Consider the following 14,514-nt stretch of genomic DNA (forward strand, 5'->3'; position numbering starts at 1 on the left):
CCAGCTACTCAAGCCCAGGACTGCACTGAAGTATACAATGGCCTGCTTCCAGGCTTTGTACCTGAGATTTGATTTGATTTGTTTTTTTTTTTTTTTTTTTCCCAGTACAAGAGAGTAAGACAAAGGAGGGTGTGCACCTCCTCAGCTCAGTGATTCAACCCCAGGATACATTTCCTCAAAAGACTCTACCTAAGGTGTAACAGAGTTAACAGGTGTAGCAACAGGGGAAGTTCATGGGGATAAGGCTAAAGAATGAATAAAAGAAAAACTATTTTAGCATGAAGCTAGGAAAGGCATATACATCTTTGTTTTGGGGAGGAGGTCTGAGACATCTCTGTGGGAGGAGGCACAGCCCAATTGTCACCATGGCAGGCTGGAGCCTGTAACCTGGTTTGTGTTCAGATTATTCACCATGTTCATACTAGCCACAATGACTAACTGCAAATCAGATAAGCCAGTTCCCAAGCATTTCAGATACAGTCTTCTTTGGTTCTGCACTCTGTGTTTTCCAGAAATTGCAAGTTCTGAGCAATGTGCTGGGTGTTCCAGGTTTTATACAGCTGGGGGAGCCCCAGGGAAGACCCAGCACAGAGCACAGGGCAAAGAGCCACCTCAAATGCACACACAAGTTTTAATTGCAGAACTGGGGGGTTCAGATGCAATTTTTGAGGTGGAGATCACAAGCCATAAACTAAGCAACCACCTCTGGTATTTGGCAGCTTCTATGGTAGCTCCTCTGAACTCCATTGCCTGTGTATTCAGAATCCCTGTCTTTTCCATGCCATTCCCAGGAAATCCCAAAGGATTGACAGGCCATGGTAAAAGACATTTCTGTCAACCCTGCTTGCAGCCCTTCCCTTCTTTTCTTACCATATTCCTCCACACTGAAGGAGTGCTCCACATGGGAGGTAATGCTCTTCTGCACGACTATTTTGTAGGAGCCTTGCATGGGGTCAGAGGTGAGAGGGAAGGACAGTTCTATAAGGCCGGTCTCCAGTTCCACTCCTTGCCATTGGTATATACGGTTCCTCTGTGGATCCTGCAGGTGAGAATAACTCTAAGTCACAAGGCAGTAAGTTATGTACATAAACAGGGCAGTTTGGTGCAGGATGCTCGCAGGGACAGAGCAGTGGAGTGCTCAGGAAATATACATCCAAGCTAGGAAATGCCTAGCTGTAATTACTCAGTAATCTGTGAGGATGTGTGACTCCACGAGCACTTACCTGTCAGTTCTGCATAGCTACCATGAAAGAAAGCAGACAGTTTATAACTCTGGAGGTCTTGTGTTCTCTCCTGCTCAACAACACTTGCATGCTTACAAAGTATGGGGCGCAGAGGCTGGGAAAGACTGACAAGGTAACACAACAGAAAGATGGACAGCAGGAATAAATTGAGCATGAGAGGAAAGGAAGAAAGTTTCATTACAGACTTCTTGACTTGCTTGTACAAAGTTTTTTTTCTGTGCCTGGAGTAGAGTCTGCTTGAGAACCAGTGCATAGTCTGTTGAGGAATGAGATATAGGACTGAGAAATCTACATGTTTAAGAGCCCAAAGTTTGTGGAAGGGTGGGACATGGGGGAAGGAACAGGGAGAATATCAGAGGGATAGGGAAAGTACATCCCAGATAAGTGCACCCAGCTGAGACCTCTCCCTTGTCTCTGGCCATTCCTAATTCTGGGGCTGAAACCTCATCACTGTAACAGCTGAGTATTGCTCGCTGTGAATTGACTGTCAATAGGCTATGCTCCAAATTCATCAAGACAGCCACAAATTTCTCAGAGATGTCACTGAACTAATGCAATGGTGCATTGAAGCTTGATGTACCCTTTCTAGGCCCCTCAGCAGCACAGTTAATGTTTACAGCCTTTCATTTTCTGCTTGCTCTATGCATTGTACCTTGACTGTCACTAAAACCCTGTTTACTCTAGATAGCTCAAGGTAAGTAACTGCTGATTGGGTACATTTACTTCACTGAGATTTTATCCCTGGGCTTAGTAAAAATGTGATGTGAACAACGTCATAGCTGGAGGTCATCAGTCGGAGGGCAGCAGAGCCTTGCTCCCAAGAAGCACTCCCAGGCGTAGGGAAGGCACAATCAGTGAAGTGTCTGTGGCTCTGACCAAACCCTCTTCATCATAAAAAAGCTCACCACATATTTTGAAGAACACCACTTGGGCATCCTTACGGGAGGAATTCATAAAATGTTTACAGATGGGCTTGTAATCTTGTTGCCATTTCTGTGATGGATTTATGGGGAAAGCCTGAATGTCAGTTTGTGTGTTTTTCCCAGGAAGTCTTTTTATTTTTTAATGACAGAAGCAATGTCAAAATAACAGGTCAGAAATAGTCTCATCCTAATATCTGCCTTTGTGGTCGACTATAATCAGTTAGCTATGTTAAGGATGGAATGATGAACATTCCTTTCCTTAGCCCTGCTAACTTTAAAGCTGTCACCTTCCTTCAGTGTTGCCACCCTTTTCTTTGGTCCAGTCCAAATTTAATGCAAGAATGTGGTAAACTGTGGTGGATCTGATCTGGCCAAAAAAAAAAACAAACCAACCTAACCAACCAACCAAAAAACACCAACCAACCAACCAACCAAACAAAAAACAATCACAACCAACAACCTAGGGAAAAACAAATGGTGAATTTGTTGCCAGGTGAGTTTCCCAGTCTATGTCTATAAGCCCCAGTCTTTCTGTAAGAGTGTCTCACAGATGTCTGTGAAAGCTGAACAGCAGTGCTAGACTGAAAAGGAGCAGTAAGGAAGGGAGAGGTGCTGGTGGGAATGGAGGACAAGGCCTACACAAGCTGGTTTAAACAATACTGACAAACACTGTGCATCACAGGCTGGAGCTGAAAGCTATCCAGGCCTTACTGGTATTTTCAAACAGAAGCTTTTCATGGTACTGGTACAAGAATGGTTATGAAATTATTAGTGTTTTTATACAAAGACATATAGGATTTCAGGAGGCAGTGCATAGGCTTTCTTTCTTCTTGCTCATTTCATGAAATTCTTGTATTCAGGGGACTTGTTCCTTTGGGGCACTGCACCCAGGAGACAGACCTCAGCATTTCTGAGCAGTTCTGAGATGTTCTCATCCTCCTGTCCCACACCATAAGTTTCTTACCCTGTTTTCTTCCACTATTCATAGACTGTCAGTAGCCCACCAGCTCTGCAATTCTGTTCTGGTTGTTTGCTGAGATGAAGGGAGAATAAGAGCACTCTGGCAGGAGCGTAGAAAAAAAGAACATAGCCTGTTTGTAGCCCATGCTCTGCTCCCCCTGTTGTGGCAACACTCCCAGCTTTAGAGAGAGAGAGCGCAGAATGGAGACAGGAAACTCAAGCCACAGGGAGCACTACTAGGACTGACTACATAGGATTCAGGATCACACAAACCAAATTGAGGATTGTGAATGCTGGTTTCATCACTGTTTGTGCTGCTGTCATGACTTCAGGGTCTATCACTGGGTCCTTCCTATCATTTTTCTGCTAGAAGATGTCTCTGATAGTAATTGGAACCTCTGGTTACTCAGCTGAAATAGGGGGTACCTCATTCACTGACAGAATCATCCTTCCCTCAACTTTTGTCTATCACTGAGGTTCAACTATAAAATATTAATAATAATAATAATAAAATAATAATAATAAAAAAACAGGCAGGTTTGGGATGATAGGGGATATGCCTACTTACATAATTTTATTTCTTTAATTTTGCTAATTTGTTTAATGCAGTTTTATGGTTTCAGTCATACTTGGCAGACAGAGAATCCTAGCTCTGCTTGGGAAGAGGAATAAGCCATTCTAATATGACCTCTAGGCATGTGTAATTCTGTTCACAGCATGGCTAGTACTCATTAACTATTTTGGTGCTACAGCACATTCCTCAATCAAAGAACCATTGTCAGAACTTATTTTGATGCCCTACTAATCAGCTGTCATTTACACAAAGGAAAAAGGTCGTGCACCCATCTCTTTTCCCTTGCACTTCAGCCTACAAATACCACTGCTGGGGAATAATACCTCTGTGCATTCATATTCTGCTGAAATAACATACATGTAGTTATCCACTCACCTGAATATAGATCAATGGAAACTGTGGGGAAAGAACAAAGGAAAATCAGAGTTAGAAACACAGGTTGCATGCAGATGGAAGCAATTTCCTGATTTGAACTGAAGGGAGTAAAAACAACCTCATAAGAGGTCCTCTGAGTTCTTTTCTGTACTTGCTCTGCTTCCTTAGTTCTTGATAGATAAGGGAATCTCTCCTATAATATTTTAGAACTCCAGCTTTTTGTCTTACCACAGTATGAATATGTGATAAAGTAAGAGTTTCTGAAGAACTGTATGAGGATCTGACTGACAAATAAGCTAAAAGGTGAACTACACCAATGACCAGTTTCTTCAAACTAAGTCTTTTTCATGCTGCTCTCTGTCTCTAAGCATGTGGTTGCACCCGCTGCCAAAAACATCTACACATCTGTCACTTTCAATGGAAATTGTCTCACCCATTTTTTCTCTAATGAAATCCCTGCCTACATGCTTGCTTATCCACATACATTCATTTGGCTATCTGGTTCTAAACATCTAAATCCCTTTGAAAAAAGGGGTGAGGTTTCTCAGTCAATGGAGTCAGATGAATTGTGTCCCAGGACCAGATATGACATATGGGATGGGTCAAGGATGGTGTAAATAAGAAAGGATTATTTGCTTTAAATGCTCTCTTTGGTGGTTCTGGATGAGGATAGTAATGGTATTAACTGGGAATTACACCTTCTGGTTAAAAACAAGGAATTATGTCTCTACCTTCTCATTCAGTGGGTGGAAGTCCTTGTCCAGAGAGACGATCCGAAATAGAACTGAAGAGTGTAATGGAAAAGAAGGAAATTCCACTGTTACATTTTTAGCCATTACCAGGAAATGTCAATGTTTCAATAACTTATAACTCAGGTTCACTTCAGTGTTCAACAAACTCTGAACTGAGATCCCTAAGTTATATAAACAACTAATTTAGGGTCTCTCTCTTTCAGATGGTGATAGATAGGATAGGATAATCAGTTCTTGGCTTAAATGAATTGTCCCTTGGGGGTGCTTGTTCTGCTCTGTTGATTCAAGTGCAGCCATGGGAGACTGTGCTTTGAAGTCATCCCACATTTGTGCCTCTTTTTGATTCTGTGCCATCTGAATAAGATGCTCTGCCTGGAGGATGGAAAGCAGCAATGACAAAGGTACCACATGGCCTAGATCTCAGCTGAAAGAAGTAAGATTTATTGTTGGCTGTAAATACCCCCATGAAGAAGTCTGAAAACTTTAATGAAAGTATGAGTCCTCTGAGGAATGAAGCTCAGACGTTTTTTTGCTGTCAGAGTCAACATCAACCCAATTCCTTGTACCTGTCTGTCCGGGCTTGTAGATGGGTTTGTCTGTCTGGACAAAGACCAAACTCTCAGAATTCTTGACCAGCATTGACTTGCGGCTTCTGAACTGCTGCGTCTCCCCCTTCACCATCACAGTGAGAAATGCCACTGATGTGCTATTGGATTTTGGGAGCTGAGGAAAATGAAGAGAATTACTACTTCAGTGATTCATCTCATTGGACTGAGCCCTTGGAGGACAGAATATTAGCTAGGTCTAAAACTTCTCTGAAGGAATGCCAAAGATACAGGGCCAGAAACAAGAGTAAGACATGACTTTCTGATGTGAACTTGGAGGGCTCATTGAGGGAAGTGATTCTCCACTTCTACTCCTTACTAGTGAGACCTACCTGGAGAACTACATTCAGCTCTGAGGCCCCCAGTTTAAGACATGGACCTGTTGGAGCAGGTCCTGAGGAGGCCTATAACGATGATAGAGAGGGCTGGAGCACCTCTCCTATGAAGACAGGCTGAGAGTTGGGGTTGTTCTCTTCTCCATTTCCTTGCATTTTCACTATGCTTCTTCAGCCTGTCCTTCCAATACTGGAAGCCTTTCCCTATCGTCATCTATAAGCTTTCCCTAAGAGTTCCCTAAGCCCTGCATGCACAAAAGAGTTCCCTAAGCCCTGCATGCACAAAAATATCACATATTTTTGTGCATGCAAAAATATGTGATACATGGGATACAGAATTTGAGGAAAATTGATCCTCATAAGGCTATCACAGTCAGTTTTCCACATCAAATTCTTTTTTTGTTTGTTTGTTTGGCTTAGCTTAGAAGCCTCTAACTGCAGCATCTTATTTCTCATCTCTGAACTGTTCAGTAATACTACGCCTTAGCAATAAGCACAAAGGATCAGCCTAAAGGAATTAGATACTCACAGAGAAAGGGATGCAGGTGAATATATCCTTCTCCGACACCACATCATCAATCAGGCTCCTGTTTTCCCCTTGATACTCAAGCGTGGCACTCAGTGTCACAGACTCGTTCAGATGGGTCAGCTGAATGCAGACTTTCTCAGGAGCATCGGTGTGTATCAGAAAGGGCAGCAGCACCATGTATTGCCTAGAAAGGGGGGAAGCAAGGATCAGAATTGTGAAGTGGTATTAAGAAAACAGTATTAAATGAAAGGAAATTAACTAATCAGCAAGCCTAATCCATTACTATCTCTGTGAGCTCCAGTGCATATACACATGAACACATACATTTTATTTTGGGTTTATACATGTTAAATTGCCTAACTAATTAGCCTAAAAGCAAGAAAATGCTTTCAGTACAGGAACAATTTCTATGCTAATAGACAGCCCTTTATAAAGGCTGTTTTGTTCAGCTTCACAGCAGGGAGTAAGGATGGCGTGAAAAGTTCCAGGCTGTTAATTGATTTTTGTGTATCCCACAATCTCTTATTGAGACTCAAAGGCATTAGCTAAAAAAGGTTGAAAATTCAGCAGTTACAGGGTTGAAAAAACCACCTACTTCTGTGGCTGCTCCTGTTTTTGCTTATCCAGGTTTCCAAACCCTTCTCACGCTGAGCAAAAATGTGAGTGCTTGCAGTTTGTGACCTTATTAAGATGAGCACACAAAGGATTTCAGAGAGCAGTGGTTTATTGCAACAGAAGTGCACTTGCATCTTCAAAGAGCTTTTGACAAAGGTCCCTCACAAAAGACCCATAAACTAAGCTGCCCTCCAATAAAAGGAATAATTTTACTAATTTTTGTTAATAAATCCAATTATTAATTCCGATGTGGATTAAGTGTTTAGAAGATAGGATGTAAATGGTAAGAACAAATTGTGTATTTGTACAGCAGAAGCAGGTCACCAATGAAAATCTTAAAGGTCTGCGTAGTGACCCCTGTTGTTCAATCTACTTCTAAGTGATCTGGGAAGTAAAATTTTTCTGATAATTATCCAGAGTAAGAAAATGTTGAAAAGCTAAAAACTTGTGAACTAGTTGTGAAAAACTTTTATCATATTGTGGGACTATAGCAAAAATGTCAAATAAACTGTTCATTAAGGGAAAAGAATGATTCAAGGAAGAAAATACCACCCCCACTACTATACCCCCAATACTATCATGTATATCATGCATCACTAAGTGGGCTATTACCACTAAGAAATGAACTCTGCTAAACACTCTTCTAAAATTTTCATTCAGTTATAAGTGACAAATGGCTTGGAAGGAACTATCCTTAAATCTGTGATCGTAAAGAAAGAAATAGAGGACAAACCAGAACACACAGTTTTGCCAATGTATAATTGCATCCACATCTCGAATATGGTATGCTGTTTTCTTCCCATTTCAAAAAAGAATCTAGAAGAAAGATTCAATGAAAGATGGTCTGAAATCTGGAATAATTTTATAGGAAGTGACACTACAAAGATTAAGATTCTTTAGCCTGGAAAAAAAGGAATGAGAGAAAGCTTATGCACAAAGGATTCCTAAAGTATGGTTTGTTCATCAGCTGTAACAATACACGTACTAAACAACACCATGTAAAAACATTAACTGACACTTCATGAAAAATAAAATGAAGCAGAAACTTCTTCACTAAGGTGCAAAATTAAATAAAGGAATCTAATGGTAATAGGTACTATAAAGCCCAAAGTATAATTCTGGTATGACTAGCCGTGGCTCTTGAACCTTCTGGTGTTCTCACACAGTCCAAGAAGAGCAAATATACCCAGACTGCATCATATGATAGACAGCAGCTGACTGTCCTTCCCTAGGTAAAGAACAAAAGGAGCCAGCAGGTACTACTGAATTTGATAATTAGGACCCTACCTGCATGTGCAGCCAAGTGCAGACCCTTAGAAAGAAGCTGTCACTCCCAGCTGCAGGTAACTCTAGGATATGGTTTGTGCCCTATGGTCCCAGTTACATTAAGTTTGTTATGAGACAAATTAAGGCAAGAAGACCAGCTATTCTTGATAGGAAGGTTATCAAAAATGGCCTGGGTAAATTCACTGTTCAGAAGGGGCTAGAAAACATAGGGCCACAGATGTAATCCCTGCTACAAGAAGACCTTGAATTTCTGATAAATAGAAGCTCCATAAGGGCAGAGCAGCTGGAAAACTCAGGCACAGTACCTGCCTTACTCCTCTATTCTGTCCCTCAGCACCGATCACTTACCACTTCTTGTGTGATGCAGGGCCATTTTTATGGACCTGGTATTCCCTGTTCCCTGTGTACATTCAAGCTTTTCAGTAGCAGGTCCTGGTGGCAATTCAATCTGAAAGGTATGTTAATTGCTGTATGGCAGGAAACCTTGGGTCAGTACTGCTAAAACCACTTTGCCATGGACCATCCACTGGGGCAGGGTAATGTGCACCTTACCAGATGGTTAATAAAAACACTTTGTAAAGGTCACACAGTCACAAGTGACCTAGGAAAAAGTATGGTGGTGTACTAGCAGCTTTGCTGAGGGATGGAAATCATGCCCAGGGCAGCAGAATGAAGAAATAGTTACTTTCAGGACTGAGTGTATTTAGACAGAGCTGATGTGAGAAGTGTAGAAATAGAGTGGTCTCCCTTCAGACCTGAGGAAAGAGATAGCTGGGTACATTCCGGAGCTACATTATTGCCCAGGCTCTGAGCTTTTGGGCACTTCTAAAAGTGCCCAACTTCTACTCTGAAGGCAGTGGGACCTAGGGAGTACCTCCATTTCCCTCAAAACCAGAAAATGGGATAAAGCATAGTAAGAAGTCAGCAGGCACCTCTGGCCACTATTTGCAGCTGCAGAAGCAGTGAAAGGAGGGACCTCCAGCCACCCAGGGAATGACTTACAGCTTTTGATTATGCTGCTTGCTACACCACTACCCTTCCTCCATAGCCTTCTCACCACAGCTTCACTCTGCGTCCCCTAATCTAATTTTCCTTGCATCCTGTCAGTGGCAATGTGACTGCAATGTCCAGACTACTGAAGGGACAGTGTGACCTAGTTCATAGGGAATTTGGCTTTATTCCTCTTCCTGTTCACTGTTTCACTGAAATTTTGGCCAATGCACAGAACTTCCCCCTACACCATCTTCACGGTCTTTGAAACAAGGTTATGAAATACGCTGTTTATAGACCTCCCTTCAACTGTTGTGAGATGTGTTGGTGAAAAGGGCTAGATGAATTGAAGTACTATGAAAGCTTTAAATAGTCTGGGTCACACAGTCCATATATAGCCATTCCAGGACAAAATGCTTCTGGGCTACCAGAAGAGACCTCACCAGCCTCACTGCCAGCAAGGTTGGCAGTATTCTGAAAACAGAGGCAGTGACTCCATCAGAAGCAGGCAACAAGGAGGGATAAGGGACCCTAGAGAAAGTGCCTGACTCAAAAATGCTAAGTTTGTCTATACAGAGGAGGTAATACTCTAGCTTAAGAGGGGCTAACTTGGAATTATAGAATCCTAGAACCCACGATTCTATGACCCTCGATACTTCCATGTGTCAACCCTCAGCTGCTTCCTGGAACAAACATTCAACCAAAGAAACTACCAAGTTTCATCAGCTCTGTCAATCCATATCCATATCTGTCAATTCAAGTACTATCATGGGCTAGCATTTTTGGGTATCTTAAATATATTCCCAAACATTATATACTACATTGTAAAAAAGCTTATATGCACAACCACATATCAGTATAGGTGAACAATGCCTACTGTTGAATTCTTCCAGAACAGATCCAGAGTAAGAAAAAAAATCCTACTGTCAGTATGCTGTAGTATCATAAATATATACATATTTGTTTGTTTGTTTGTTTGTTTGGAAAGGACATGTGGATGTCTCAAGCCAACATCCCTCCTGGAAAAGGAAGTTGCAATGGGTCACCTGTTCCGATGCTGCAGTAACATTATGAGTAAGTTTTTTATTTATTTTTTAAATATCTAATCTGAACTTTAATTGTGTCTCCTGTGCAGATGGTCACTTCTGAAAAAGAACAAGCAGCAACTGCTGCTCATCAAAGCTATCTCCCTGTGCAAGATGCAGAAAGCAAATCTTGGTTGGAAGCTTCATTTTGATTTGACTTGGAGGTCTTCAGTTCTAGGATAGCTTCCCTCCTGTGTTATACACAGCATCTGATCAACCCTGCAGCACTTGGTACCAAGTGTGAATGAGATTCATTATTCTCACACCTGCCTAGCAATTTACTCAGACCGCACTGCCTACCTGTTCCCTGACTGCTTACTGCACTCAGCTCCTATCTTTGTTCTGTCATCCCAAATATACCTCTCTTCCTCACACCTTTCTCAACCCTTCCTCTTTCTCCTCTCCCAAAATGATGCTCAGTTTGGAGAAAAAGAGCAGCATGTTGCTTATGCGAGGAAAAGACCAAGCAGTTTCCATCTGATCTTGGGCAGGGATGCCAAGAGATTACTGTGGAGACACTGGAGAGCTTTGCCTGACCCCAAAGCAGACTTGGCTAGCTTATCTACCCCAGAAGCAGCCAAATAGGGCAGGTGAATGAGGGACTGATGGTGAAGTGTGAGTCAAAGGTCCTTCAGTTTTGAGCCAGTCACCACTTTACCTCTGACCACACAGTAAGCAACAGCAGTGTTGCTGCACCTTCTGCTACTACAGCTACTAGTGCTCATGCATTGCTTGTGGGCATGAGCTCTCTAGCAAGCATCACAAGACCAGCTTCAGAACCACAGAGGAGAGAACTGTGGGACAGCAAGAGGCACGCTGTGACAGCAGCAAGAGTCTAAAGAGGGAGACTGCTCTGCCTGAGAGAGTAGAGGCTGCGGAACCCTCTCTGGCAGGTGAGGCTGAGGTGAGGAGACCAGGCTGATCTGCCCTTGCAGAGCTTCTCCATGGGGCCCTCTGCAGTGTGAGTGCTGCAGCCATGCTGCTCACCTGCAGAGCCCCAGCGTGGACATCCCAGGGGAGGGTGCCAGCGCCAGACTCCATGCTGGCGGAAGGGAATTTAGGTCACAGATCCTCTTTGGGAACAAGCATGTCTAATGCTGCCAAGGGAAACAAACTGGGATGAAAGAAACAGGAGAAAGGGAACAAACCAGCTTGAAAGAAACAGGAGAACGCAGAGAAATGACTCAGTGACCAAAACAAGGATACTACAGGAAAGGTAAGTACATGCATGCCCACAGAAACCCTAGCACCTGAAGATTTTTAGGTAAGAATATATTTAGGCAGAGATATTGTGCTGAACCAGGGCTGGACTAGGAGGGGAGTACCGGGGGGAAAAGGCAACACTGGCAGAGATGTGCAGGAAAGTCAGAGCTGGGCTAGTAGTGGGATGCAGGGTAGGAATGGGAGAAACTGGCACGGCTGTTTGGAGAATGACAGAAAGGAAGAAAAATGACAGAAGAAAGAAAAAAAAAAAAAAAAGAGCACTAAGACCTCCCTCCCCCTTCCATTTGTGTAGCTTACGGTTCTGTAGTGGGAGAGGTATTTCCAGGGAGGAAGAAGAGGAAAAGGAGGAAGATGTTTGGTTTGCCAAAGAGCCAGTCCTTCCCCATGGTGCAGAGCAGGACTGTGGTGACTCAAGCAGACATCCAGTCTGGTCTGGTGCTGTTGTTTTTGTGCACCTTGTAATTCCCCTCCACTCTCTGCTGGGTCAGCCCCTTTTTAACTGCTCTCTGCAAACAGCCCAGGGGCTAGAGGAGATAAGGGCTGAGGGCCAGGACCCATCCGGAAATGGGGAGAGGCGAGAGGCATATAAGGAGGAGCTGGAGCAGAGGGACAGTATTTGGCTAGAGACTTTCAATGTGGGGGAAGGGTGTTTATTGGACAATACTTATATTAGAAATCTTTGAACCATTCATACCCTGCTTTCTTTAACCCATCAGAGATCCACAGTCTTGGGAAAACGAACTAGGTTTGACACAAGCTTGCTCCCTGAGGGTGGCATCCAATCTCAGCACTCCGACATCCGGTAATGCCATCTTTTGAAGTCAAAAGCTGTGCTTATAGGTATGTTACGATCAAAATGAAACCCACAGGGAAAAGCATTGCTCATGTTACATTAACAGAATACTGCAGTAGTTTGCTGACCAAGCCCCTAACAGGGCTGCTAGGTTAGACAATTAGCCTGTCAGTTATACAGTCCACAGTGAGGTGGCTGCAAGTCTAGATATGGAAATAAGTTGTTTCCACTGTGAACATGCATAAATATTAGGCAATGCCATCAGGTGGCATTCCTGCCCCCCCCCTCAGCATGGTGATCATCTTCCATCATTCTGTGTTGCCTGCTCTGAGACTGCCTGGTCTGGGGTGAAGATGTTCCAGGTGCTCCAGGTGCCTCCCCTTTCCCTTTGCCAGATTGAGAGCTGTGCTGCTGTGAGTTGCATCCATAATGAAAATCACTCAGAGACAGCGCTGCTCACTTGGCTTGGTTGTCTGTGAATGTCTGGTTGCAGCAGCTTATCCAGAAGTTGAATTTAGTAAAATAAATAAATAAATAAATAAGATTGCTACATTCCAGCTGGTCACAGAAATGAAATATTCAGTCCAAGCTACCAGAACTCCGTGAGTAGCTTGACTTTGTGGGGTATTTGTATCAGTCCATGGAAGACTGCAAAAACTGCAACTGTAGGGCTTCAGCTTGCCCTGCAGTGCTTCTGCAATCAAAGGATTGGTCGCGCTCTTGTTAGAGATTCAAGACCCCTGTGAAGAGCCCTGTTTTGTATGAATACTCGGGAGAGAAAATACTTTAGCACAAATCATATTGCATGTGATTATATGAAGCCACATTAGTGGCAGAGGTTCTCTGATCTGCACAAAAGCACTTATAAGATCACAACAACACTATTGGTTTGTCTGAATATTAAACTTTGAAATATAGTGAATGAATGAAGACTGAATGTTAGTTTAACTACATAGTGTGTCTTGACTCTTGTGCTGACAGAAAACTGCAGGGAAGAACAGTGCAAAGGATAAGGAGAAATGCCTGAGGATTAAAGGAAATTTAAGAACTGTGTTCAAAAATCAGGCACGGTCTCTCATGGAATAAAATTCAACACCTTTTCATAAACCACAAAAATAAGGAAAACAAACAGGAGGCAGCCAGTGCTGGGGAGAAATGTTATATAAGCGTAATGTGAAAAAGAAATGAACACACAGTCATAGAAACCAAAAGATTTAGCAGATTATCAGCTAGAGATGGAAATATTGATAAAATCTGGTTGTGTAACTACAAAGTAATAAAAGCCATATGGATCCTTCTCCAAAAATGCCCCCTATTGTCTGTCCTCTCCCTCCCATTTCCGTCTTCTCCAGTAAATAACTTGTGCAAAGTAGCAGTTTTCAAAGCAATTGTGTCCTGGATATTTGTTGGAAAACATGACTCACCCCACGTGTTCTGTTTTCACTCAGGATGTTGTGAACTGAAAACAAAAAGAAAGCAGAATGGACACGTACAGTATGCTTTAAGGATGAGCATGTAAAACTAAAATTCATAGATCTACAGGACTATCAGAAGTGGGGATTCAGTGGAGATCCTGCTCACTGTGATCTTTCTTCTACTCACCTATTTCCCATCCACAAAACATCTGTTTCTCAGTCCCCCAGGAACCACTCAATAGGTCTCTGACATCCTGCTGCCCACCTTGCTCCACAAGCACTGACTGAGGCAGTCTATCTGGTACCTATCCCATTAAGTGCAGAACAATTGAACTTGTACTTAGCTTGAAAGCTTTTTGGTTCTTTTTCATACCTTACTTCTTCCAGCAAGGGTAGCTGATCTGATAAGAGATATCTAAGGAAACAAACCCAAAGCAATTTACTTTAAATAAATAAATAAGAAGCATTACAAGAAAAAGCATTTGTACATATTAATAGGATTAACAACAGTACCCAGAAGGATAAAAAAAGGGTTTATTATTTTGTGGGAGACAAAATATTTCACAGGCTGTAGTGAAGAGAAGCTCCTCTAAAACTTACTAGGAAAACTCAGAAAGCATGAACATTATACAAGTCGCAACGTGCAGATGAAGGAAGATATTCAATGAAATGAAGGCCCATAAAAAGGCTTCATCATCTGAACTTCAAATTAAACTGAAAATATTAAAGCAAATAAAGATTATCCACTTTAGCGGCCTGTTGAATATCTTAATTTGACAGAAGGCTCTGGTGGCAGATTAACTGCCTT

General features: G+C 42.5%; 1 protein-coding gene and 1 long non-coding RNA gene across 2 annotated transcripts in view; one reads left to right on the top strand and one right to left on the bottom strand.

Annotated features, from left to right (window-relative positions):
• The window catches only part of LOC311426519 (alpha-2-macroglobulin-like), a 38,648-nt gene extending 26,598 nt beyond the window's left edge, over positions 1–12,050 (bottom strand). Inside the window, exons 1-6 of the mRNA XM_084502918.1 lie at positions 11,796–12,050; positions 6,298–6,481; positions 5,395–5,551; positions 4,808–4,860; positions 4,077–4,097; positions 871–1,039 (exon numbers count right to left, since the gene is read on the bottom strand). Coding sequence (XP_084359044.1) covers positions 871–1,039; positions 4,077–4,097; positions 4,808–4,860; positions 5,395–5,551; positions 6,298–6,481; positions 11,796–11,884 — 673 coding nt within the window. The 5' untranslated portion in view covers positions 11,885–12,050. The remainder of the gene's footprint in view (positions 1–870; positions 1,040–4,076; positions 4,098–4,807; positions 4,861–5,394; positions 5,552–6,297; positions 6,482–11,795) is intronic.
• LOC311426552 lies at positions 10,902–14,457 on the top strand. Its single transcript, XR_014686852.1, has 3 exons — positions 10,902–11,490; positions 12,215–12,338; positions 13,740–14,457. It is a non-coding gene; the product is annotated as an uncharacterized lncRNA (long non-coding RNA).
• The last annotated feature ends 57 nt before the right edge of the window (positions 14,458–14,514 follow it).

Source organism: Aythya ferina (genome assembly GCF_964211825.1).
Source record: "Aythya ferina genome assembly, chromosome: 1".
NCBI classification, from domain to species: domain Eukaryota; kingdom Metazoa; phylum Chordata; class Aves; order Anseriformes; family Anatidae; genus Aythya; species Aythya ferina.